Below are 25,134 nucleotides of genomic sequence, written 5' to 3' on the forward strand. Positions count from 1 at the left end.
TAGATTCAGTGCAATACCTATTGAAATACCAATGACATTTTTCACAGAACTAAGACAAATAATCCTAAAATTTATAAGGAACTACAAAAGACCCTGAATAGCCATGGTAATATTAAGAACAAAGCTATCATGCTACCTGATATCAAACTATACTACAAGGCTATACTCATCAAAACGGCATGAGGAGAAAAAAAAAGACACATAGGTCAGCACAACAGAATAGAGAGCCCAAAAAGAAACCCATGCCTGTATGGTCATGACAAAGGAAGCAAGACTACGCAATAGAGTAAAGACAGCCTATTCAATAAATGCTGGGAAAACTGGACAGATACATGCAAACAAATGAAACTGGACCACCTTCTTACATCATATACAAGAATAAACTCAAAACTGATTAAAGACTTAAATGTAAAACCTCAAACCATAAATCTCCTAGAAGAAAACATAGGAAGTAAACTCTCTGCATTACCCTTAGTAATATTTTTACTGATATATCTCCTCAGGAAAGGGAAACAAACAAAAGAAAAAATAAACAAATGGGACTACTTCAAACCAAAAAGTTTTTGCACAGCAAAGGAAACCATCAATAAAATGAAAAGATATCCTACTGAATAGGACAAGATATTTGCCAATGATACATCTCATAAGGGGTTAATACCCAAAAATTATTTTAAAAAAACTCATACAACTCAAAAACAAAAAAAACAATCCAATTAAAAAATGGTCAGAGGACCTGAATAGACATTTCTCCAAAGAGGACATACAGATGGCCAACAGACATATGAAAAGATGCTCACTGTCACTAATCATCAGAGAAATGCAAATTAAATCCCAATGAGCTATCACCTCACACCTGTCAGTATGGCCATCATCAATAAATCAACAAGTGTTGGCAAAGATGAGAAAAGGGAACCCTTGTGCACTGTTGGTGGGATTTCAAATTGGTGTAGCCACTGTGGAAAACAGTATGAGGTTCCTCAAAAAATTAAAAATAGGGCTATCTTATGACCCAGCAATTTCACTCCTGGGTATTTATCCAAAGAAATCTAAAACACTAATTCCAAAAGATGTATGTACCCCTACATTCACTGCAGCTTATTTACAATAGCCAAGATATAGAAGCAGCTGAAATGCCCACCAACAGACAATTGGATAAAGAAGATGTAGTTACATATGTACAATAGAATATTACTCTGCCATAAAAAAAGAATGAAATGTTACCATTTGCGACAACATGGATGGACCTCGAGGGTATTATGTTAAGTCAGACTGAGAAAGACAAATACCATATGATCTCCTTTATATGTGGAATCTAAAGAGCAAAATAAATGAAGAAACAAAACAAACAGACTTATAGATACAGAGAACAGACTCATGGTTAGCAGATACGAAGGGGGTTAGGGAGCTAAGTGGAAATGATGAAGTGATTAAGAAGTACAAATTAGCAATTACAAAATAGTCATGGAGATGTAAAGTACAGTATGGGGGATATAGTCAGTAATATTGTAAAAACTATGCATAGTGTCAGTGGGCACTAGACTTATCGGGGGGATCATTTCATAAATTATATAAATGTCTAACCACTATGCTCTACATCTGAAACTAATATAAAATAATATTGAATGTCAACTATAATTGAAAATAAAATAGTCATGGGGATATAAAGTACAGCAAAGGGAATATAGTCAATAATATTGTAGTAACTATCGACAGTGTCAGATGGGTAATAGACTTATTGGGGTGATTACTTTGTGAGGTATATAAATGTCTAATCACTATGTTGTTTTGTACACCTGAAATTAATATAATACAGTATGTTAATGGTAACTGAAAAATAAATTTTTAATAATTTTTATATATATATATATCTGCCACCAGTTCCTGTTGCTATTTGGTCTCTGACCCCAGTTCCTGAAAGAGCTTCTGAAACCCTTATAATTTTCTGAGTAGTAGGAACATTTTTGTTCCAATGAGGTGACAGTGGCTCCTGGATGGCTCCTGGATAGGGACTGGTCACCAGAAAAATGAAGCCATGATTAGAAGCTTGGAACTTTCAGGCTCACCCCCCACCACACACTCTCCAGACGGGAGAAGCAGCTTAAAGAATGTGAAAAAAAACATGCTACAACGTGGGAGAAGGTGTTTTTCATTCACATGAAAAACAATGAAGAACTAGATGCAATATGAAAGGACTAACATCCAAAACTAAAGCGCTCCCTATAAATAAATAAGAAAAATACAAGCAAATGTATAAAACAACATAAGCAAAAGACTTGATCTAGAGTTAAAAAACAGGAATCTCGACTGCCCAATAGCATTTGAAAAGAGGCTCAGCCTCATTAGAAATTAGGGTACTGCAAGTTAAAATACAGTGAGAGAGAATTACGTCCCCATCCGACTGGTGAAATTAACAAGTATCAAAAAACCAAGAGTTGGCAAGGAGGTGGAGCAACAACTCTCATTTATTGTTTGTGGGAGTATAAATTTGCAAATCACTTTAAAAAGTAGTTTGGCTTTACTCAGTAACGCTGGACATGTGGGAACACTATAACCCTGAAATTCCACTCCCAGGTATACACTGTGAGAAACTCCTGCATACATGCACCAGGATTTGTGTGCAACAATGTTCACAGAGAAGCTGTTTAAAATAATGAAACACTGCCAAAAACCCAAATTTCAAACAAACAAACAAAAAAGGATAAATTACTTTTGATATATGCACGCTACGAATTAATATACAGCAGTGAACAAACTGAACAAACTATAACAGCATACATACATCTACAGGCATAAATTTCCCAATGAAATTTTCATGTTAAATGAAAGTAGCAAGAAAGAAAACATTCAATAATAAAGCCTACCCTGGTTTGGTATTCCAACCTACCCCCAGTACCCCTGATCCTTCTTGTCTTATTCTTTCTTATCATAGCTTTTATCTTCTTGGCCTTCCTCTATGCTCTTTAAGAATGGGTCTTTTGATTTCTGTTGTTATTGTTCACTAATGTAGCCAAAGCACATAAAACAGTGCCTGGTTACTAGTACTTGCTCAGTAAATATTTGCTAAATGAATTAGAATAATTTCAATTATGTAAAGTTCAAAAACAGACTAACCTAAATATCGTATTAATTAGGGGTACATACAGATAGTAAAACTGTAAAAAAATGTAAGATAATGAATATTGCAAAGGGAAGGCAAACACGACACAGGAAGGACACAGGAAATTTCTGTCTCTTAACATGTGTTTTCAAATACACACACACACACACACACACACACAAGATCTACTTCACAATAAGAAAAAATGGGTGGGGGATCCATTAGCACTTCTATCCCTAACCCCTACTCCATTTCACCCGGATTGTGATTTATCCATCACTACTACAACCTAATCCAAGAGTCCAGGTAAGAACTAGAATAGTTCATGCTATAAAGCAGTGGCAAACTCTGCCTAGAAATCTGATAGAAATTCTGAGATTTACATTGATTTTATTATACGATTAAAATAGGAGTCATCAGAAATCAAGTATTAATAAACATGAGAATAAATGTTTTAACATCATGCAATAGAAAAAAGAAATCATTAGAAGAAACTACTTCTTAGATTCAACAGTCTGATATATGGATATAAATACAGAGATGTAGAGAGATAGGGATAGAGATAGACATATATCTTAATTCCGTACGTAGGAAATATTTCAAACATACCTGTATGCTGCCAAACTCAACATTCTCATAATGGAAATGTGCACATTCTGCCATCTTCGGAAAGTGACCTTTAGTGAAGGATAACCTGAAGTACATAAAAGAAATAAGTGAGATATCAGATACTGGATTCATCAAAATTACTAAGCCTAAGGAGAAAATAAAATGGGTTTAGGAGCTCATGCAAGCAAAACTATTTAATAAGCACATGCGCATGAGCACACATATACTCACACAAAACTTCTCAAAAATACAATGACTCAAATGAAAATTACATTTAGTACAAAGGTGAAAAGGAAAGAAAAAATTAAAAAGCATCACTATACTCTCCTAATTATGACCTAACTCAACGCCAATAGAAAAACTATGCTTTCGGTAAATGTTATGGAAACTGAGAAGAGCCAGCTTCTGACCAGAAGCAGCATTCCCACCACAGAATACAAAGCCAAATTTTACCTGTGAATGTTGTCACAGCCCATCAGTCCTGGATTGGTGGGTCTGGATGCAGAACGAACATTTTTATCTTTGTCTTTTCTCTGCTTACAATGAAAACATAGCTATCTAACCCTCTACCAAGTGAAAGATGGTTTTTCTGTTTGAAACTGAAACAGATATCTTAACAGCTGGCATTCATTTCAGGCCCTCTCAAAAACAAAGCTGAGATACAGCAATCTCATAACTCAAACAACAAACTTGATTTTTCTGAATAAATGAGAACACTTATTAAAGGTACCAAGAAGGACATACTTGGGTTGTTTCTGTTGAACAAATGTAACCACACAGACAATGACATAAAGTTGCTGCAAGAACAAAATTCAAGTGTATTTTTAGACCAGTAGATAATCGTCACTATTCCACTAATTATTGAGTCATAAATTAAGGCTTAACAGTATAATTTAATGTATGGACAAGAGCTTGCTTAGTACAAAATCTAAATAAAAGTTTTAAGAGAACTAAAGAACTAATTTCCAGTTATAGGAATTCATTTCAAACCTACTGTAAAATTATACTTACTTTTTCACATGTTTAACCTTCATACTAGCTGTAGTGCCACATGTCTTTAGGTTAAGGTCTCCAGGAATCTCAGGAACGTCAGCTCCTCTTGCCTTAAAAATAATAAAGACAAAAGATTTAGGACTATTCCTTTAGTATGAATATGTTTTAAATAACAGATTATAGCTATTTTAATGGTTCTGCTGACTCGGTACTAACAGCAATACATACTGATTTAATAATTCCTTCTTAATATTATAACTTACTTGAGTTTTAATTATTAAGAATAAGGAAAAAATATTCACTTAATTTAAATATTTAACTTGAATGTATAATGAAAAATTTTCTGTGATAAGAATTTTCATGCTCTTAGGAGTATACTCAAAATTTCAAAGTCAGCTATTACATTATGTGTCTCAACACAAACTTAAATTTCCCCCCGAGAGTTGGTAGAATAAAATAGGATATCACAACATGCATTTATTTCGTACACCAAAATTTGAAAGTGACATCTATGTAACTTTTTCAAGCTTACTTCTTCGTCTTCCACAGTTTTCAGAGTGATTTTTTAACTTTAGGGTCACATTCAGCTGTATTACTTTAAAAACAGAAATTGAAAATCAAAATGCTCTTTACTCTGAACAAAATAAACAGCAAATCCAAATACCTATCTTAAAACACATTTTTTCTGTATTAGCTATGATCTGTAACATAAAAACTTATTATAGCCAATGTCACATGATGCAATAGGGGAGACTAATATGGGATAAGCAGTTAATTTGAGTCAAGAGAAGATTCACAAAGAAGATGTGGTATATATAAAATGAAATACTATTCAGCCATAAAAAATCATAAAAAAAATCTTGCCAGTTTTGATAAGGTTGGATCTTGAGGGCATTATGATACGTGAAATAAGTCAGACAAAAAAATACGAATACTGCAGGATCCCACTCATATGTGGCATCTAAAAAGACAAAACAAACCAAGCTCATAGATATAGAAAAGAGATTCACCGTTGAAGGAACAGGAGGCTGAGGAGTGGGTACAATGGGTGAAGAGGGTGAACATGTACAAACTTCCTGTGATAAAATAAGTCATGGGGATGTAATGTACCGCATGGGGACTATAGTTAATAATACTGTATTGCACATTTGAAAGTTGCTAACAAAGTAGATCTTAAAAGTTCTTATCACAAAACCAATTTTTTGTAACTACATATAGTGACAAATGTTAACTAGATTTATTGCGGTGATCATTTCTCAGTGTGTACAAATATTGCATGATTATGTTGTGCACCTTAAACTAATATAGTGTTATATGTCAATTATATCTCAAGTTAAAAAAAAGGAGCTTCACAGTATCAACTGAGTTTTTTTTAATATTTTCTTATTTAAAAAATAGCAAAGCCAATTCAGATAAATGTTAAAAACCATGACTTTTCAAAGACATGACGTAATAATATCTGAACTTATAAGAATTAACCCTTGATATATATATATCATCACCCAATTTTTGCTATTGAGGTTTTTCTCCTTATCATGGTTAAACTTACTATAGTTAATAATGGCTAAAACTGCTAAGTTTAACTATTTATAAGGGTAGATAGTTCATGATCAATCATTAATAGAATTCGTTTATTACTTTCTAGAGGTCTTCCAAAGGGGGGGGAAATCACTGTATTTTTTAGTAATGAAATAAAACTCGCTCTATCTTACAATTACTATATGGATCCATTGGACCCTTTTACAAATCTGGATAGAATCTTGGTCTTTTTTTTTTCTATCTTAAAACAGTTATTTCATAATATTTCATCAGTATTCATCATCATTCATCGATTATTCCCCACCTTGCTAGAAAAAATTAAAAATGATTCTATTTTATTTTGTTTAGGAAAATGAGAAAATCACCTAGAACAAGGGTTGGCAAACTTTTCCTAAAGGGTCATGGACTTGTGGACCACACTGTCTCTGCCACAACTCAACTCTATTATAGCACAAAAGCAGCCATATCTAAATCACTGAACATCATCATTTTCCAACGAAACTTTATTTACAAAAACAGGAAGCCAGTAAATTGAAGCTTATCAACGCCTGACCCACAATTGTGATGCAACAGTGAAAGAAATCATCATCCAGTCTTTATGTTGTGTTGTCCAAACGGTTGCATCGTATTTCAAGAAGGTACTTAAAAACTTGAAGACACACCACCTTTGTAGTCGGCATTGCGCTTTTATTGAATAACTACTTGAGAAGTCCTATTTTTCATTTTCCATACATAACAGGAAAGAGGAAAAAACTGCCAAAGAAAGATATTTTACAATATTTACACATCAAAGGATGGATGCAGAGACAGATAGCAGACTCTAGACTCTGATAATGGTGGTCAAATGGATCATGTAAATGACATCTCAGATTGATGATAACATCCTAGATGAACACTGTACAACTTAAGAATTATGAGTGCATAAAATATTTGTGAACAAAAAAAAATGTGGTATTTTCATCTAGTCAGTCATTCACCTGAAAGAATTTTATCACACAGTATTTTATAACAACCTGGATCACGGTGTTTTGCTGAAATAATGTGTGACAATATTCTTTCATCTTTTATGTTTGTGCACCAAAATTTACTTGACAGAAAGAGGTTTGCTGTGCTTAAATTCTTATTAAAAAGTCTAATAAAGTGGTTTTCACTATTTATTCTATAAATTGTTCTAAAATTGACTTAAAAATATAAAAAAGTGGAAAAAGGTACACTGGACCCAGTTGCTAAAGGAAGACTACTTTGGTAGACTGAAAATTAAAATATTTTGAAAACAAGCTCTCTGTGCTAGTTAGTTAGGCCATTGTCCCTAACACACACCTAAGAAGAAAATGAGGAAAACCACCTATCCTATCATCCACATGAGGGAGTTACACTGTGGACCGCACACCTCTGCAACAACTGACTGGACTGTTGGTAGAAACGTGATCCAAAGATAAATTCACAGCCTATCTAAAGGGGCATGATAGGACAACTTCTACCTAAAAAGACAAAATGGCAATAATTTGGCAAATGAACCAAACAATGGTCCATAAAGCCTTAAAGGATTCAAGATAACATTTTAAACCAATAGTTCAATAAGCCAGTAACCATGTGTATTTTGCTAGAAAAGTCTATTTTCCCAGAACATCACTATTTTCCCAGAAAAGTCCAAGCACATTCTGACCACTCAGTATATTTCTGTAAATGAATAAATACAGTATATTTTAACATAAAGTGTTATCATTTATTCTTTAAAGCTTCGAAAAATATAGTACTATTCCTCTATTGCCTGATAAACTAACATTTTCACCTATGTATTTTAACTAAAATAAATTTTCTTTGATTTCTACTAAAAGCCCATAGTTTAAGTCATTTTATTCCACTGCTCTAAACCAAAGATTAAAGACGTTCTCTTTTAGAAGATATTAAGTGACATTCATTCGTAGAAAATACACAATTTTTCTAATTTTTCATGTTTTAATCATCACTTAAGTATGCTCCAAAATAGAATTTATATCAACTTCACAGAAACAACACCATTAATCAAGAGAAAATTAAAAACACAAAAGAGGCAATGGAACATACCTTCATAAAAGCACATACCATTTACATTTAAACTCTCTAACAATAAATTGACTTCCCAGAAAGTTAGACCCAGGCATTCATCTTTAAATTAAAAGTATCAGATACAAAAAAATATGCTCCTGTTTAGGGAATTAATAGATTGATTGTTAACTATTTTTATCTCCGGACTCTCCTATATTCAGTTTTTCACCTCTTGTCTTCACTGTGTAATTTAACCAATATGTCCATTACCCCTATAAACACAGCCCTATCTTCAAAATGCAATTAAAATCTACCTACTCTTTTTAAGTTTATCCCAATAACTTAGCCAATTGCTGATATTTCTTTTATTAATCTTGTATCGGACTCACCCTATATACAGCAAGTTGAAGAATTTTATTAAATTTTTACTCATTATATTGCAATTGCCTTGCCTCACTCTCTAATCAAAGTTTTTTCCATTTATGAAAAGAATAAATTTCTTAAGCAAGAATCAATGGGTTCTCCTAGCTAATAAACAGTATCTATGTAAACCTATAGTTAACAAAACAAAATTCTTCATTTTAACAGCTCTCTTCTTATGAGTAAAAATACTTTACAATTTTGATGCCATGCTAAATAATCCTCCAGAAACACTGATCCAATTTACAATGCCAGCAACCAGGTACATAAGTGCCTATTTTCTCACAACCTCACCAACAGTGGGTATCATCACTCTTTATCAATTTGATAGGATTACTTCATCGTTTTTTAATAATGAAATAGGAAAAAGTTGAATAATTACTGGGTATCTGTATTACTGTGTATGATACATTTTATTCATAGATTCTACTTTTTAGATTTTTTTCAAAGAACATATTTTAAGAACATATTTAGTAATATTTGTCTGGCATATAAATATCAAGATATTTAATAGCTTGCCATTAAAATTATAAACCTGGAAGTTCTAGGCCTTACACCTCCTGATTTCAAGACTTAATGTAAAGCAGTAGTAATTTCAGTGTGGTACTGGAGTAAGGATAAACAAAGAAATTAATGAAATACAATAGGAAGTCCAGAAAAACCTCACACATAAACAAGACTTGTGACAAAAGCAACAACGCAATTCAAAAGAATAGTATTCTGTCAATAAATGAGATTGATGTAGTTTTTAAAAGTATGCAAAATAGGAATAAACCTTGAACCTTCTCTTAAACAGTACACAAAGTCATTCACAGTGGAAATTCACTCAATATAAAGATTAATACATCTTCTAAAAATAAACACAGCATAAATCTAAGGTAAGTAAAAATGCCTTAAACAGGAAACAAAAAAGTACTACTTATAAGAGAAAGAAAATTAATGAATTCAACTATGTCAAAGTAAAACAAAGAAGTCATATCTAGCATATGAAAAAAAACCTTCTTACAATAAAAACTAACAACCCAATTTTTTAAATGCCAAAAAGATCTAAACAAGTACTACATAAAAGAGGACACCAAATGGCCATTTAATTATAGATACTCAATGTCATTACTCATTAAGGAAATGCAAAATAAAACCATAATGGGATAACAATGCATACTCTCCAAAGAGTTAAATTTGTTTTTAAAAAATTAAAATACCAATGTTGGCAAAAATATGGAGAACTGAAACTCATATATTGCTGACTTAAGTGTAAAACAGTAACAACTACTTTGGAAAATTGTTTGCTAATCCCTACACTAAATTAAATATACAACTACCCCATGATCTTGCAAATAACACTCCCAAATATAGACCCCAAAAAATACTCCACATGTACACAAAAGATATGTACATAAATGTTCATAGGAGCTTTATTTATGAACAAAAAAAAATGGAAACAACACAAATACACATAAACAGGGGAATAACTGAATAAATTATGGTATATTTATATAATTGAATGCTGTGCTTGGGGAAAAAAGGTATTAACACAGTAAACAACATGAATAAATCTACCCATTACTACAAAATGTTAAAGCGTATGTGTGTATTAAACTTCAATTAAAAATTAACAGAAAACAGCAGGCACCAGGGGCCAGCCTGGGGCCTCCATGATGGAGAAGCGAGAGGCCTCAGCCCCCGCCAGCTCCTGTGGCTGTCCCCTGGGCTCATGTGAGGCCCTGGTCATGGGGGGTGGCTCCAGTCTCTGATGCTGCCCCCTGCCGCCGGCCAGGCCTGGCTGCTAAGAGAGGTGGTGGGGGGGCAGCCCGGGCCCCAGGCAGGGCCAAAGCCCCTGGGCCCGCCAGGGATCCTGCACTTTATCCAGCACGAGTGGGCGCGCTTCCAGGGGAGAAGGCGCGCCGGGAGGCTGAGAGCGCTGAGTTGCAGGCTCAGGTGGCCTTCCACGGAGAGAGGAAAGAGCAAGAGAATGTCAAGGCAGACCTGGTACAACAGATCAAGACGTTAGCATATGCGCTGAAGCAGGAGAGCGCCAAATACCATACATCGAAGTTTGGGGCAGACCCAAACCAGGGGCAGAAGAAACTGTGACTGTCAGAACAAGTAAGTCCCCAATGGCCCTGTGGACTCCGTCACCATCACCGTGGAGAACAGCCCGCTGGTGTGGAAGGAGGGATGGCTGCTTCTCCAACAATACGTGGAAGAGGTGGGCTATACGGACACCATGCTGGACATGTTGTCCAAGCCCGTGCAGTCCCTACTGGGACGCTCATTGGAGACCAATGGGGCTGTGGAGCCCAGTGAAGGGGGCCCCAGGGTCACACTGGACCCTGGGGGGCTCGGGCTGGGAGTCACTGCTGGTGGAAGAGATCGAGGAGCAGATCTTGAGGAATGCGGCAGGCAGAGATGGCAAAGAGAGCTTGGGTGGCTCGGTGCTTGAACGGATTCCCTTCCTGCAGAGCTGGGAGAATGAAGACAGCGATGAGGACGACGAGCTGGGCCGTGTGCAGCACAAGAAGCAGCGCGTGAAGCTGCCATCCGAGGCCCTGGTGCCCAAAACAGAAGACAAGGACGAGGAGGATGACTCAGAAGATGCCATTAATGAGTTTGATTTTCTGGGCTCAGGAGAGGACCGGGAGGGCTCTCTGGACCCTTGGCGACGTGCTGGAGAGGGGACCCACCGTGAGCTGGAAAGCCAGCGGGTCAAACTCCAGGGAATTTTGGCCAACCTTCTGGATGTGCGTGGGCTGCCCCACAAAGTGACTGGCCCGCTTCCTGGCACACCCCAACCCCAGCCACATGAAGGTTCCTTTGGCTTCTCCTCAGACGTTTTCATCATGGACACTATCAGGGGTGGGGAGGTGAGCCTGGGGGACTTGGCAGCTATTACGGTCACCAATGACAACGACCTCAGCTGTGACTTGTCTGACAGCAAAGATGCCTTTGAGAGGACACAGAATCCCAAATTCACCCTCCGCTCACACTAGACGGCATCCACTCCCTGGCCTTCCACCACAGCCAGTCGGCTTTGCTCACTGCTTCCGAGGACGGCACACCTAAGCTTTGGAACCTGCAGGAGGCTGTCACAGCCAGGAAGAATGCTGCACTACATGTGGAACCTATCCATGCCTTCTGGGCTCACAGGGGCCCCATGTTGGCAGTAGCCATGGACAACAACAGTATTGTTACAGTGGAGGGGCAGATGCCCACATCTACAGCTGGAAGATTCCAGACCTCAACATGGACCCCTACAATGGTTACGACCCGAGCATGTTCAGCCACATCCTGGAGAGCCATGGGAATGCTGCGTGGGGCCTGGCCTTTAGTCCCACCACCCAACGCCTGGCCTCCTGCTCCGATGATGACGGCACAATCCGCATCTGGAACCCCAGCACCAGCAGCCCGACCTGCCTCTATACCTTCCCCACAGCCAGCCATCACAGGATTCCCACCTCAGTGGCCTTCACCAGCACTGAGCGTGCCCACATCATGGCTTCCTTCCGCTCTGGCCACACAGTCCTGTGTGATCTGGAGGCTGAGAGTGCCCTCCTCACACTGGAGTCCCGGGGAAGCAGCGACCCAACCCAGATCAACCAGGTAGTGACTCATCCAAACCAGACTTTCACCATCACCATCCATGATGACAGAGGCATCTGCTTCCTGGGCAACTGGAAAGGGAAATTCGTGCACTCCATGGCTGCCCACATGGACAGTCACATGCCTGGCCGTGGAACCCAATGGCGTATTCCTGATGTCGGGAACCCATGATTGCTCCCTTTTTCTGTGGAACCTGGACAACAAAACACGCATGCAAGAGATCACAGCCCACCGCAAGAAACATGAGGAGGCCACTGACGCTGTTGCCTGCCACCCCAGCAAGTCCCTCATCGCCAATGCGGGCCCAACGCCCTGGCCAAGGTCTTCGTACGATGCCCACCTGGCCCTGCCCTGGCCAGGGATCAGGACTGGGCAGGTGGCACTGAGGTGACTCCCAGCCTCAGTGTGGAGGCCCAAAGGCCAGCCTCTTCCCGCCTGCCTTGGAGCCTAGTGGTGCTAAAGGCCATTTCCCCAGGAGGCCCTCCCTCACGGTCCCCCAGCTCCCAGCCTAGGGAGTTACCTCCAGGAATCACCCTCCAAGATGGCCTCTGGGAGTTTCCTCTCAGCCCTGCCACCCACTCCTGGTCTCTGAACTGCCTTCCGGTGGTAGCACAACCAGAGCTAAGTGTCCTAGGGGATCAGCTTTTCCAACATTCCAGAAGGTACCAAGTTCTCTCTTTGAACCCCAGACCCCTCCTTTCCATCCTCCCAGACCTGGGTGGGAACTGTGCTGGGAGGAACCCCAGACATCCTTGCTGTGGGTCTTTTGGGGAGCCATGGAGCCAGCTGAACCCAAGCTATCCCCAGTGTGAGTGGTAGGCCTGGCCCATCCGGAAGAACACCCAGTCCACCACCCTCCCTTCCATTTTCCTCAACATAGCTTTCCAGACACTACCCAATGCCTCCAGGGTCAATAACTGCCTGGGGAGCAGGTGATGCCCTCTAGGGAGGTACCTGCCCATACCTCCCTAACACTCCCCCAAGGGCAGCCCCCTCCACCCCAACCAGGTCACCCATGGAGAGAGATGGCTTTCTCTTGCCCCTACCTGGGGCATGGAGGGTGGAGCGGGGTCCCCTGGGTCATCCATAATTCCCTGTATATCTGTATAAACAAATGGTATTTTAATGGAAAAAGTAACAGGAAAAATGTCAATAGAAATGTTTGTGTAACTTAAGCACGTTTTACATTTGTCTGGAACAATTATAACCAGGAAAGTAACGAAGAATGAGGAAAGAATAGTATTTCAAAGAACACAAAAAGAAGGCTGTTTTCTAACTTACTTTATGATAACAGTCAACACAGACATTAAAACTACACAAAAGACTTTTGACACTAGCAAGGACAAGAATCAAACAATCAGAAGAGCTGGATAAAATGCATAAACCAACTGTTTTAAGCACTAAAGTTCAACCATACAGAAAACACGTAAGAGGCTACAATCCTTGAGAAAAATAAATTCTATAAAGTGAACTCCATATTCAGCCAAACCACTGATAAAAGAGAAAATCTCAGCAGAAGCAGGGGTGCGAGGGAGGATATGCACACATTACATTCACAGGACTAAATAAGAGAAAGGCAGAACTCCTGGACTGAGTTCTTCCAATGGCTTTTTAAAACAACTGGCAACACAGAATTCTATATCCAGCCAAAAATATTTCAAAAAACAATGTGAGGCTTCCAGGCTCTTCCTCTATTTACAATAAAAACTCTGCAGGAAAATAAAATAAAATAAAATAAAAATATGCAACTACCTGAGAATTCTAAAAAATTTAATGAGAGCACATAGATTGGGAAGCAAACTCAAAACCTGAAGAATGACTAATAATATAGAGGCAGTGTGCTTCCTGGATTTTCCCCGTTACCTCCTGGAATTGACCCAAGGACAAGCTGAATCAGGCTGTAAGTAATAGGCATGGCTAGCAAAACTCTTAGGCCAGAGGACTTGAAAAATGGCCCTGCATGTGGGGGAAATAGCCAAGAGGTTCGTTTGTTTTCCTCTTTTATATCTTCCAACCTGGCCGACGATGGACCTGTAGAGCAACACTTCTGGGTTAGCATGGACACATAAAATCCTGAGTGAAAACTCAGTCTTCTAAACAGAGAAACAATAAAAGAGGACCCTGTTGTAAAGACTGTGAGGATAATCCTTTTCTTTTCTCTCTCTTTTTTCTAACTATTTACACATGACAGCAGCCCCAATCAGGAAAAACTGTATATAGCACAGATGCTAAACTCTTGAAGAACTATTTCCTTTCAGCCAGAGAAACCAGGAAAAGCTTCTTTTGAGAGCAGACAGTGTATACAAAATCCCCAACAAAGATAAGAGTACAGCAAAGGCTATGAAACTGAACTGATGTTGAAACCTCCAGATAGAAACTTCAATCTGAACCCAACCAAGCTGATGTCTGATAAGACAGAAAAGTCAACATTCTCCAGAGGATTTCTATAGGAATCAATCTCACAACATAATATTTAAAATGTCTACAACATCATCAAAAATTCCTGGATATACCAAAAACCATTAAAATATGAGCAATTCCAAAAGAAAAGACATTCAAGAAATACCAAATATGAGATGAAACAGATGATGGACTTATCAAAGACTTTAAAACATATATATTATAAACATGCTGAATTAGATATTGAAACTAATGGAAAGACAGAAATTCCTTGATGAAAACTGTAAACTATACCCAAAAAAAGGCCAAATAAAAATTTTTAAACTGAAAAATGTAGTATCTGAAATAAAAAATATTGGCTTGACTCAGTACAGATGACAGAATACCTGACATGAGACAAAAATAAAATATCCAATCTGAATAAAAAAGTATGTTAAAATATTTTTAAAGATTCAAAAATATGAATAAACCCATATATACTCGTGGAAAAGAAAACATAGTGGCACGGGGGAAAAAACACTCTATTTGAAAAATAATTCCTGAAAACATAAAAAATTTGTTGAAAGATATAAATTTACAAATTCAGGAAGATCAGCAATAAAAATTGTTTAAAAAGATAATCAAAGAAAACCACAAACCAAACATCATAATCAAGCTCCTGAAACCAAACATAAAAAGAAATATCTTAAGAGCAGTCAGAGAAAAACAGATGTATTACATATAGTGTAATACAGATGTAAAGGACTGGATTTCTCATTAGAAGCCAAGACCAAAAACAGTACAACAGTTACAAAATTCTGAAAGAACTCTGAACCCAGAAAACAACATCAAGTGAAAATATCCTTCAGAAATGAAGTAAAAACAAGAATATACACAGATGAAAGAAAATTTAGCAAATTTATCGCTAGTAGATGCATCCTAAAAGAAATGCTCAAGAAAGTTCTTCATGTAAAGGAAAATGATACCAGAATAAACCGTGGACTTAATGGTATGAAGGAAGAGCAACAAAACTGGTAAATAATTAGGTAAATGTAACATCATCAATCTCCTCTTAAGCTGTTTAAAATGTATGTGCCAGTTGAAAGAAAATATAACCCTGTTTGATGAATGTAGATGTTAATACTTATAAAGACTACAACATAGAGGGGGGAAAAAAAGGTACCTAGACAGTGTCAATGTGTTTACATTCCACTTGAAGTATAAAATAATAATTTTAACTACAATATAAAAAGTTAGAAACATGAAACCAACAATAATGAAAAAGATAAAACACCATGATCAGGTAGGTTATCCCAGTAATGCAAGTTTCTTTAACAACTGAAAACAAATCAATATAGTTCATCACAATAACCAAAAAAAAGAAAGAAAAGAAAATCATGTGATCATCTCTGGGGCAGTAAATGCATTTGAAAAAATTCCAAACCCCACTGATGAAAAAAAAAATCAGTAAACTAAAAATAGAAGAGAATATCTTCATTGTGATAAAAAGTGTCCAGAAAGAAACTAAAGAAACATCATACTAAATGGGGAAATATTTAAGGTTTCCCTCCATATCAACAAAACAAAGATATATGCCATTACCACATATATTCAACATCATTCTAGAGGGCCTAGCTAGTGCAATATGAAAAGTTAAAAAAGTAATAGTAACAAAAGTTTGTACATATATATACAATTCAAAAGAATTAACAAACTCTTAGAATTAACCATAGAATTTATCAAGGTCTGTGCATAAAGTACATTTACAAAAATTAATTACATTTCTAGCTACTAGCAACAAAAAATAGAAACTAAAATTTTAAAGGAATACCAATTATAACATTAAGAAACTATCGAATACCTAAGAATGTATCTTTCTAAAATATTTGAAAGACCTCTACACTAAAAACTACATTTTTCAAACTTTAAGAAAATGTAAATTAATATATATACACATACACACATTGATTTGCAGAGATTGAAAGATACAATACTGTCAGTGTGCCAGTTCTCCCCAAAATTATCTATAGATTTATCTGTATGAATTAGTAAGCTAATTTTAAGGATATATATATGGAAATGCAAAAGACACAGAAGAGCAAAGATAAGAACAGCAAAGCTGGAAGACTTCCTCTACCAGATAACAAGATTTACTACAAAACTATAAATACTAAAACAGTCTGATATTGCCCGAGAATAGAAAAAATGGACCAATGGAACACATTAGAGAATTCAGGCAGCAGCCAATAATATGGTGATCTGATTCATGATAAAGGCAACACTGCAATTAAATCGAAAAGAAAGTCATTTTAATACATGGAGTACGTCAACTGGATTTCTATAGGATAAAAATGAATGTTGATCCCTATCTTACATCACACACAAAATTCAATTTTTAAATAGACCCAAATATAAAAGGTAAACATGTTCTTCTATACAATACCTTCACAACACTGGGGTGAGAAGAGATTTCTTTAAATTACAGACAAAAAATAATAATTATAATCAAAAAAATTATTCTTTTAAGTTTATTGGGCTGACAATTGTTAGTAAGGTTACATAGATTTCAAGTGTACAATTCTGTAATACACTATCTATATCTCATATTGTGTGTTCACCACCGAGAGTCAGTTCTCTTTCCATCACCATATATTAGACCCTGTTTACTCTATTCTAGAGGCCCCATGACTCCTTACCCTCTGGTAACCCCTAAACTATTGTCTATGTCTATGAGTTTTTGTTCCTTCATTTGTTTATCTTGTTCTTTTGCTGTTTTCAGTTTTATATACATATGAGTGAAATCATATGGCTCTCTCCTTTTTCTGTCTGACTTATTTCACTTAGCATTATAATCTCAAGATCCATCCATGTTGTCACAAATGGTACCGCCGAATAGTATTCAACTGTGTATATATATAACACATTTTTATCCATTCATCTATTGACGGACACTTTGGTTCTTCCCGTATCTTGGCCACTGTAAATAAAGCTGGAATGAACATTGGAACACACATGTCTTTATGGATAAATGTTTTCAGATTTTTTCGGTAGATACCCAGGAGAGGGATTGCTGGGTCATACAGTAATTATATTTGTAATTTTTTGAGGAATCTCCACACTGCCTTCCATAACGGCTGCACCAATCTGCATTCCACCAACAGTGTATGAGGGTTCCTTTTTCTCGACAGCATCTCCAACACTTGTTATTATTTGTCTTCTTGATGATAGCCATTCTACTTGAGGTGAGGTGATATCTCATTGTGGTTTTCATTTGCCTTTCTCTGATGATTAGTAATGTTGAGCATTTTTTCAGATATCTATTTGCCATTTCTATGTCCTATTTGGAGAAAAGTCTCTTCAGGTCCTCTGCCCATTTTTGTATTGGGTTCTTTGATTTTTTTTTGTTGTTGAGTTATATGAATTCCTTGTGTATTTTGTATATTAGCCCCTTATTGAAGGCACTGTTTGCAAAAATCTTCTCCCATTCAATTGGTTGCCTCTTAATTTGGTCATTGGTTTCTTTTGCTGTGCAGAAGCTTTTAACTTGATATAGTCCCATTCGTTTATTTTAGCTTTTACTTCCCTTGCCTTTGGAGTCAAATTCATAAAATGCTCTTTGAACCCAAGGTCCATAAATTTAGTGCCTATGTTTTCTTCTATGCAGTTTATTGTTTAAGGTCTTATGCTTAGGTCTTTGATCCATTTTGCATTAATTTTGGTACTTCTTTTGCACGTGGCTTTCAATTCTCCCAGGACCATTTATTGAAGAGGCTGTCTTTTCTACATTGCATGTTTTTTACTTCTTTGTCAAAACTTATCTGTCCATATTTATGTGGGTTTATTTCTGGGTTCTCAATTCTATTCCATTGGCCTGTGTCTGTTTTTCTCCCAATACTATGCTGTTTTGATTACTGTTGCCCTGTAGCACAAGCTAAAGTCAGGGAGTGTGATACCTCCAACATTGTTCTTTTTTCTTAGGATTGCTTTGGCTATTCGAGGTCTTTCGTGATTCCATATATATCGGATGATTTTTTGTTCTATTTCTTTAAAAAATGCCATTGGGATTTTGTTGGAGATTGCATTAAATCTGTATACTGCTTTGGGTAATACGGGCACGTTGATTCTTCCAATCGATGAGGATGGAATGTCTTTCCATTTCTTTGTGTTTTTTTCAATTTCTTTTAAAAATGTCTTACAATTTTCAGCATATAGGTCTTTCACATCCTTGGTTGTTTATTCTCGGTTATTTTATTCTTTTTGTTGCAATGGCAAAAGGAATTTTTTTTAAATTTCTTTTTCTGAGATTTCATTGTTAGTATATAGGAATGCAATGGACTTTTGTACATTGATTTTTTGGCCGGCAACTTTATTGTATTCGTTTATTGTTTCTAGTAACTTTTTGGTGGGGTCTTTAGGGTTTTCTATATATAGCATCAAGTCATCTGCAAAGAGTGACAATTTAACTTCTTCATTCCCAATTTGGACACCTTTTATTTCTTTCTCTTGCATGATTGCTCTGGCAAGGGCTTCCAACACTATGTTGAAAAGCAGAGGTGACAGGGGACAGCCCTGTCATGTTCCTGAACATAGAGCAAGGGGCTTCATTTTTTCACTGTTAATTATGATATTAGCTGAGGGTTTGTCATATATGGCCTTATTATGTTAAGGCAATTTCCTTCTATACCTATTTTATTAAGTGTTTTAACCATAAATGGATATTGTATATTGTCAAACACTTTTTCTGCATCCACTAATATAATCCTATGATTTTTGTCCTTTACTTTGTTTACGTGATGTATCACATTGATGGATTTGCGTATGTTGAACCATCCTTGTGCCCCTGGGATAAACCCCACTTGGACTTGGTCGTGATGAATAATCTTTTTAATGTATTGCTGCATTCGATTTGTTAGAATTTTGTTTAGGATTTTTGCATCTGTATTCATCAGAGATATTGGTCTTGTAGTTTTCTTTTTTTGTGCCATCCTTACCAGGTTTTAGTATCAAGATAATGTTGGCCTCACAAAATGAGTTAGGGAGTATTGTCGCCTCTTCAGTTTTTTGGAAGAGTTTGAATAGGACAGGTATTAGATCCTCTTTGAATGTCTGGTAGAATTCACTAGTGAAGCCATCTAGTCCCACACTTTTGCTTTTGGGAAGGTTTCAGATGACTGATTCAATTTCCTTACTGGTGATCGGTCCATTAGATTTTCCCATTCTTCGTGATTCAGCCTAGAAAGGCTATATGCTTCTAAGAACTTGTCCATTTATTCTAGGTTATTGAATTTGGTGGCATATACTCCTTCATAGTATTGTTGGATGATCCTTTGTATTTCTGTTGCATCCATTATAATTTGTCCTCTTTCATTTATGATTTTGTTTACTAGTGTCTTTTCTCTTTTTATTTTAGTGAGTCTAGCCAAATGTTTGTCAATTTTATTAATCTTTTCAAAGAACCAGCTCTTTGTCATATTAATTTTTTTATTGTCTCTGTTCTCTACTTCATTTAGTTCTGCTTTGATTTTTATTATTCCCTTTCTTCTGCTGTCCTTGGGTTTCATTTGTTCTTCTTTTTCTGGTTCTTTCAGGTGTAACATGAGGTTATTTATCGGGATTTTTCTTGTTTCTTGAGACAGGCATGTAATGATATAAATTTCCCTCTTAAAACTGCTTTCGCTGAAGCCCCAAAATTTTGGTAGGATGTATTTTCATTGTCATTTGTTTCTATGTATCTTTTGACCTCTCCTGTCATTTCTTATTTCACCCGGTTGTTCTTTAAAAGTATGTTGTTTAATCTCCACACATCTGTGGTTTTTCCTGCTTTCTTTTTGCAGTTGGTATCCAATTTCAAAGCCTTGTGATCAGAGAATATGCTTGGGATTATTTCAATCTTCTTAAATTTGTTGAGGCTACTTTTATGTCCCAATATATGGCCTATCCTTGAGAATGTCCCATGTACACTAGAAAAGAATGTATAGTCTGATGTTCAAGGATGAAGTGCTCTATAAATATCAATTATATCCATTTCACCTAATGTGTCATTTCATCTAATGTGCTGCTATTTCTTTCTTTATTTTCTGTTTGGATGACCTATCCATATCTGTCAATGATGTATTTAGGTCCCCTACTATAATTGTGTTTTGGTCAATTTCTCCCTTTACTTGTTAGTAGTTGCTTGGTATATTTCAGTGCTCCCTGATTGGGGACATAAATATTGATGACTGTTATGTCTTTTTGTTGTATAGTCCCTTTTACCACTAAGAAATGTCCATCTTTGTCTCTTGTTACCTTTTTCACCCTGAAGTCTGTTTCATCTGACATCAGTATAGCTACACCTGATTTTCTCTGGATACCGTTTGCTCGGAGTGTCAATTTCCACCCTTTCACTTTGAGACTATGTTTGTCCTTGTAGCTGAGATGTGTCGCTTGGAGGCAGCATATGGTTGGGTTTAGTTTTTTGATCTAGTCTGCTACTGCTACTCTGTGCCTTTTTATTGGTTAGTTCAGTCCATTTACATTTAGGGTGATTATTGATATGTGATGATTTCCTATCATCTATCTTTAGTTTTCTAGTAAGACTGTGTCTCCATTGTTTCTTTTCCTTTTTGTTGTTGTCTATTATTTCTGTGTGGTGGTGTTCTATGATGTTTCCTTCTGTTTCTTCTTTTATTACAGTATATATTTCAGTTCTGGATTTTTTTTGAGTGGTTACCCTTAAGTTTATGTAAAAGAAAGTTTGATATTTAGAGTATTCCATTTTCTTCAGTATGCCTACTTTCTCCATTCCTATATTCCGGTTCAGGCCTTTACTCTCCCCCTTTTATGTTTTGGTTGCCACAAATTGTCCTTGTTGATGGTGGTCAAATAGCCTCCTTCAGTATTTCTTATAGTGCAGGTCGTGTGTTAGAAAATTCCCTCAGCTTCTGTATGTCTGCAAAGGTCTTTATTTCTCCTTCATATCTAAAGCATATCTTTGCTGGATATATTATTCTTGGCACACAATTTCTGTCTTTCAATAGTTTGAATATTTGGTTCCACTCCCTCCTGGCTTGTAGAGTTTCTGCTGAAAAACCTGATGATAATCTAATGGGCTTTCCTTTGAAGGTTATTGTCTTCTTTTCCCTGGCTGCCCTGAGGATTCTTTCTTTGTTGTTGATTTTTGACAGCTTCAATACAATGTGCCTTGGAGAAGACCTGTTGGGATTGAGGTAATTAGGTGTTCTATTTGCTTCTTGGATTCGAGGATCCAGTTCTTTCCACAAGTTTTGGCAGTTCTCGTCCACTATTTGCTTGAATATGCTCTGTTCCCTTCTCCCTTTCTTCTCCTTGTGGTATGTGCATTGTTCTTACATTGCTCTTTCTGATGGAGTCAGAAAGTTCTTGTAGAGTTCTTTCATTTCTTTTAAGTCTCAAGTCTCTTTCTTCTTCCATCCATGTCACATCCAGATTTCTATCTTCGATGTCACTGATTCTTTCCTCCATCTGGTCAACTCTATAACGTAAGGGGCTATTTCATTCTTCATTTCTTTTATGGAGTTCTAAATCTCCAGAAATTCTATTTGGTTCTTTTTTAAAATTTCAATCTCTTTGGGAAAATGTTCATGTTGTTCTTTGATTGCGTTTCTGGGTTCATTAAACTGCCTGTCTGTGTTTTCTTTCATCTCATTGAGTTTTTTAAGAACTGCAATCTTGAATTCTCTGTCATTTAAGTCACACATTTCCATATCCGATTTCATTTCTGGAGACTTTTCATTTTCTTTCTGAGCTGTCTTGTTACCTTGGTCATTCATGGCAATTAATGATTCATTATTTCTCTTCCTAGACATCTACAGGAGTGGGTTCTGCAACAGGTTGAAAGAAAGAGGTCTCTCTTTTGTTCTCCAGTAGGTGTTGGTAGAATGTTTTATTTTCTCTCTGACTGCAGCCTTTTATTCTCTCTTACACTGTAGTGTTATATCTTTTCTGCACTATTCCGGCTTCTCACACCATGGGGGGATTCCCTGGAAGGCGGGCTTCTCCTCTGTGAACAGTTCCCCTGAGTCGTAGGACGCCACCTCCATGGCGGTATGGTGAGAGCTTCTGAAGTTCCAAAGCTCTTCCTGCACCACATTCAGAGCCCGTGTGTTTCAGCAGCTCTGTTTACTCCTGCAGGGATCCACCCAGATAGGTGGTGACAGGGTTTGCGGTGGGTTGTGAGAGGTGGCCCAGAGCAATGGCAGCAACCACCACCACAGCCAGTCCTGCTTCCACGGTTCCCTCCCCTTTGCTGGAACTAGTTAGGCTGCGAGTCCTTGTCTGTGGACCACAGTTCTCAGAACTGCAAATACTCTGTTCTTTTGATCTGACACTGCTACTTCTTCGCTTCTAGAACTGGGGCAGGTAGGGGCAGGGTGAACTCTGGGAGGGCAGTGAGGCGGCAGTTAGGCTCAGTGCCTAAGGCTTCCGTTCTCTGCTCGGCAGTGAGGGCTTAAACCACCATTTTCAGCCCTCTTCCCTCAGTCTTTGCTCCGAGGTCTCTGCCATGAGCGCTGGGTTCAGCCGTGTTATATGCTGTCCCCTCAGTCCTGTGGGCCATAAGCAGAGCCCTTGCAGTCCGAGTTCTTCCCTCTCCTGCAACTGCAGTAGTTCTGGAATGCAGCGAGCTCAGAGCACCGAGCTAGGTCTGCATCCTGCGCCCGCATATCCCTGTCTCCGCACTTCTCCCTTCCCTCCTCCCCTGCTCGCACAATTTGCCCAACTTTAGATGATTTCAGTAGTGAGCCTCTTTGTCTTGCCTGTCTGCTGTGCAGTGAGTCCTTTGTGGAGTTATAGTTGTTCAACTTTTTGTAAATTCCAGGGGAGATTTCAGGGTTCACCTCACACCGCCATTTTTATGACCAAAAAAATTTCTTAATGAATTGGACTTCACTAAAGCTAAGAATTTTTGTTTACCAAATGAAATCATTAAGCATGTGCAAACGCAAGTCAGAGTCTGAAAGAAGAAATTGGAAATACATATATCTGATAAAGAACTAGTACCGTTAATTTATAAAGAACCTCTAAAATTCAATTTTAAAAAAGACAGGCAATCCAGAAGAAAAATGCAAGACTTGAACGAACACATCACAGAAAAAGACATCTCAATGGTCAATAAGCAAATGAAATGGTAATAAACATAAATCATCATCATAGAGACCCAAATAAAAAGTGAGATTCTGTTATATACACAAAGAATGCAGACACAAAGAATACATATTGTAGGGTTTCATGTAAAAGTACAATGGTTGCCTTTGTTGGGAAAAGTACTGACTGAGAAGTATTTAAAGAAGCTTCCTGAATATCAGGAAAACTTCTATGTTTAAAGCTGGATGGTGGTCACATAGGAAAAACAACTGAAAGTTTATCAATCAAGCACTACATATAAGATTTGTGACTTCTCTGTATGTTACTGAGACAATGACAAATGTTAGGAAAATATTAAATGTGAAAAACAAACATGAGAATAGAAAATTGTAGGCCAATGTCATTTATTAAACAGATGTATAAAAATATACTAAATAAAAAAATAAAAGTGACCCAAATCAATCATTGTATTAATTTTTAAAAAGTACAACTAAATTCAATTTTTCCTAGGAATGTAAGGATAGATTAACACTAGAAAATGTAATATTATAATTGAATCTTAATAATAATTAAAATCAACTAGGAAAATCATTAGATTGTTAAAATAGATGCAGAAAAATTATCTGATAAAACTCAATACTTATTTGTGATAATAACATCTAACAAGACTTCTCATTGAGAATAGTAAACTGAAGACACACATTTATCTCTTCTCTGTCACAAATCTTTCCAAAATAGTAAGAATTTTTGTTTTTACTATTTTCTTCTTATATTGGCAGAAGTACAAGTGCCATATGTATAAGGTCATTCTTTGCATGACTATCTCTAGTAACTGAAAAAAGAGATGACAGGCCCAAAATGGAGTCACTTGTGCTAAAACCTCACCACCAAATTGTGACTTAAATACCTAACCTAATTGCACTTTCAGTCTCTTCTAGGAATGCAACTTTATCAAGTCAATTTGGAATTTTCTGGTCAGCACCAATGAGGTCATCTGCCACATAGCCCCTTTCAATCACCCAAAGGAACAGGAGGTAATTAATCCATATTTTCCTTTTCCCTAGCCCTTCTGCCTAGAAAAGCCCTCCATTTTGTTGAGCTCCTCAGAGCTCCTTTCTACTTGCTTGAGGGGATGCTATCAGATTGATTCATAAATTGTTCAAAAAAGTCAACTAGATCTTTAAACTACTCAGGTGAATTCTGTTATTTAACATAACTTAAGAATGAATACAACCTAGATGTCCATCACTGAGGGCTGGTTGAATAAAACTGTTGAGTCCACACAATGGAACAGTCATCACTATAAAAGTGTGGACAAAAAAGAGGCCGCATACTAAACATGACAAGCTCAAGGGAGGACTGCAGGG

The 25,134-nt window shown here is 37.1% G+C and overlaps 1 protein-coding gene and 1 pseudogene across 3 annotated transcripts in view; one reads left to right on the forward strand and one right to left on the reverse strand.

Moving 5' to 3' along the window:
* The window catches only part of ARHGAP32 (Rho GTPase activating protein 32), a 319,193-nt gene that overhangs the window by 156,388 nt on the left and 137,671 nt on the right, over positions 1-25,134 (reverse strand). For 2 of the 3 annotated variants that reach the window (XM_033097361.1, XM_033097358.1), the window contains exons 3-5: positions 4,718-4,809; positions 4,160-4,201; positions 3,707-3,791 (exon numbers count right to left, since the gene is read on the reverse strand). In XM_033097361.1, coding sequence (XP_032953252.1) covers positions 3,707-3,791; positions 4,160-4,201; positions 4,718-4,809 — 219 coding nt within the window. The remainder of the gene's footprint in view (positions 1-3,706; positions 3,792-4,159; positions 4,202-4,717; positions 4,810-25,134) is intronic. The other variant, XM_033097360.1, reaches the window with a different exon arrangement.
* Positions 10,342-13,105, forward strand: LOC117017801 (striatin-4-like; annotated as a pseudogene).

The sequence above is a fragment of the Rhinolophus ferrumequinum genome, chromosome 25 (assembly GCF_004115265.2).
Source record: "Rhinolophus ferrumequinum isolate MPI-CBG mRhiFer1 chromosome 25, mRhiFer1_v1.p, whole genome shotgun sequence".
NCBI classification, from domain to species: Eukaryota; Metazoa; Chordata; class Mammalia; order Chiroptera; family Rhinolophidae; genus Rhinolophus; species Rhinolophus ferrumequinum.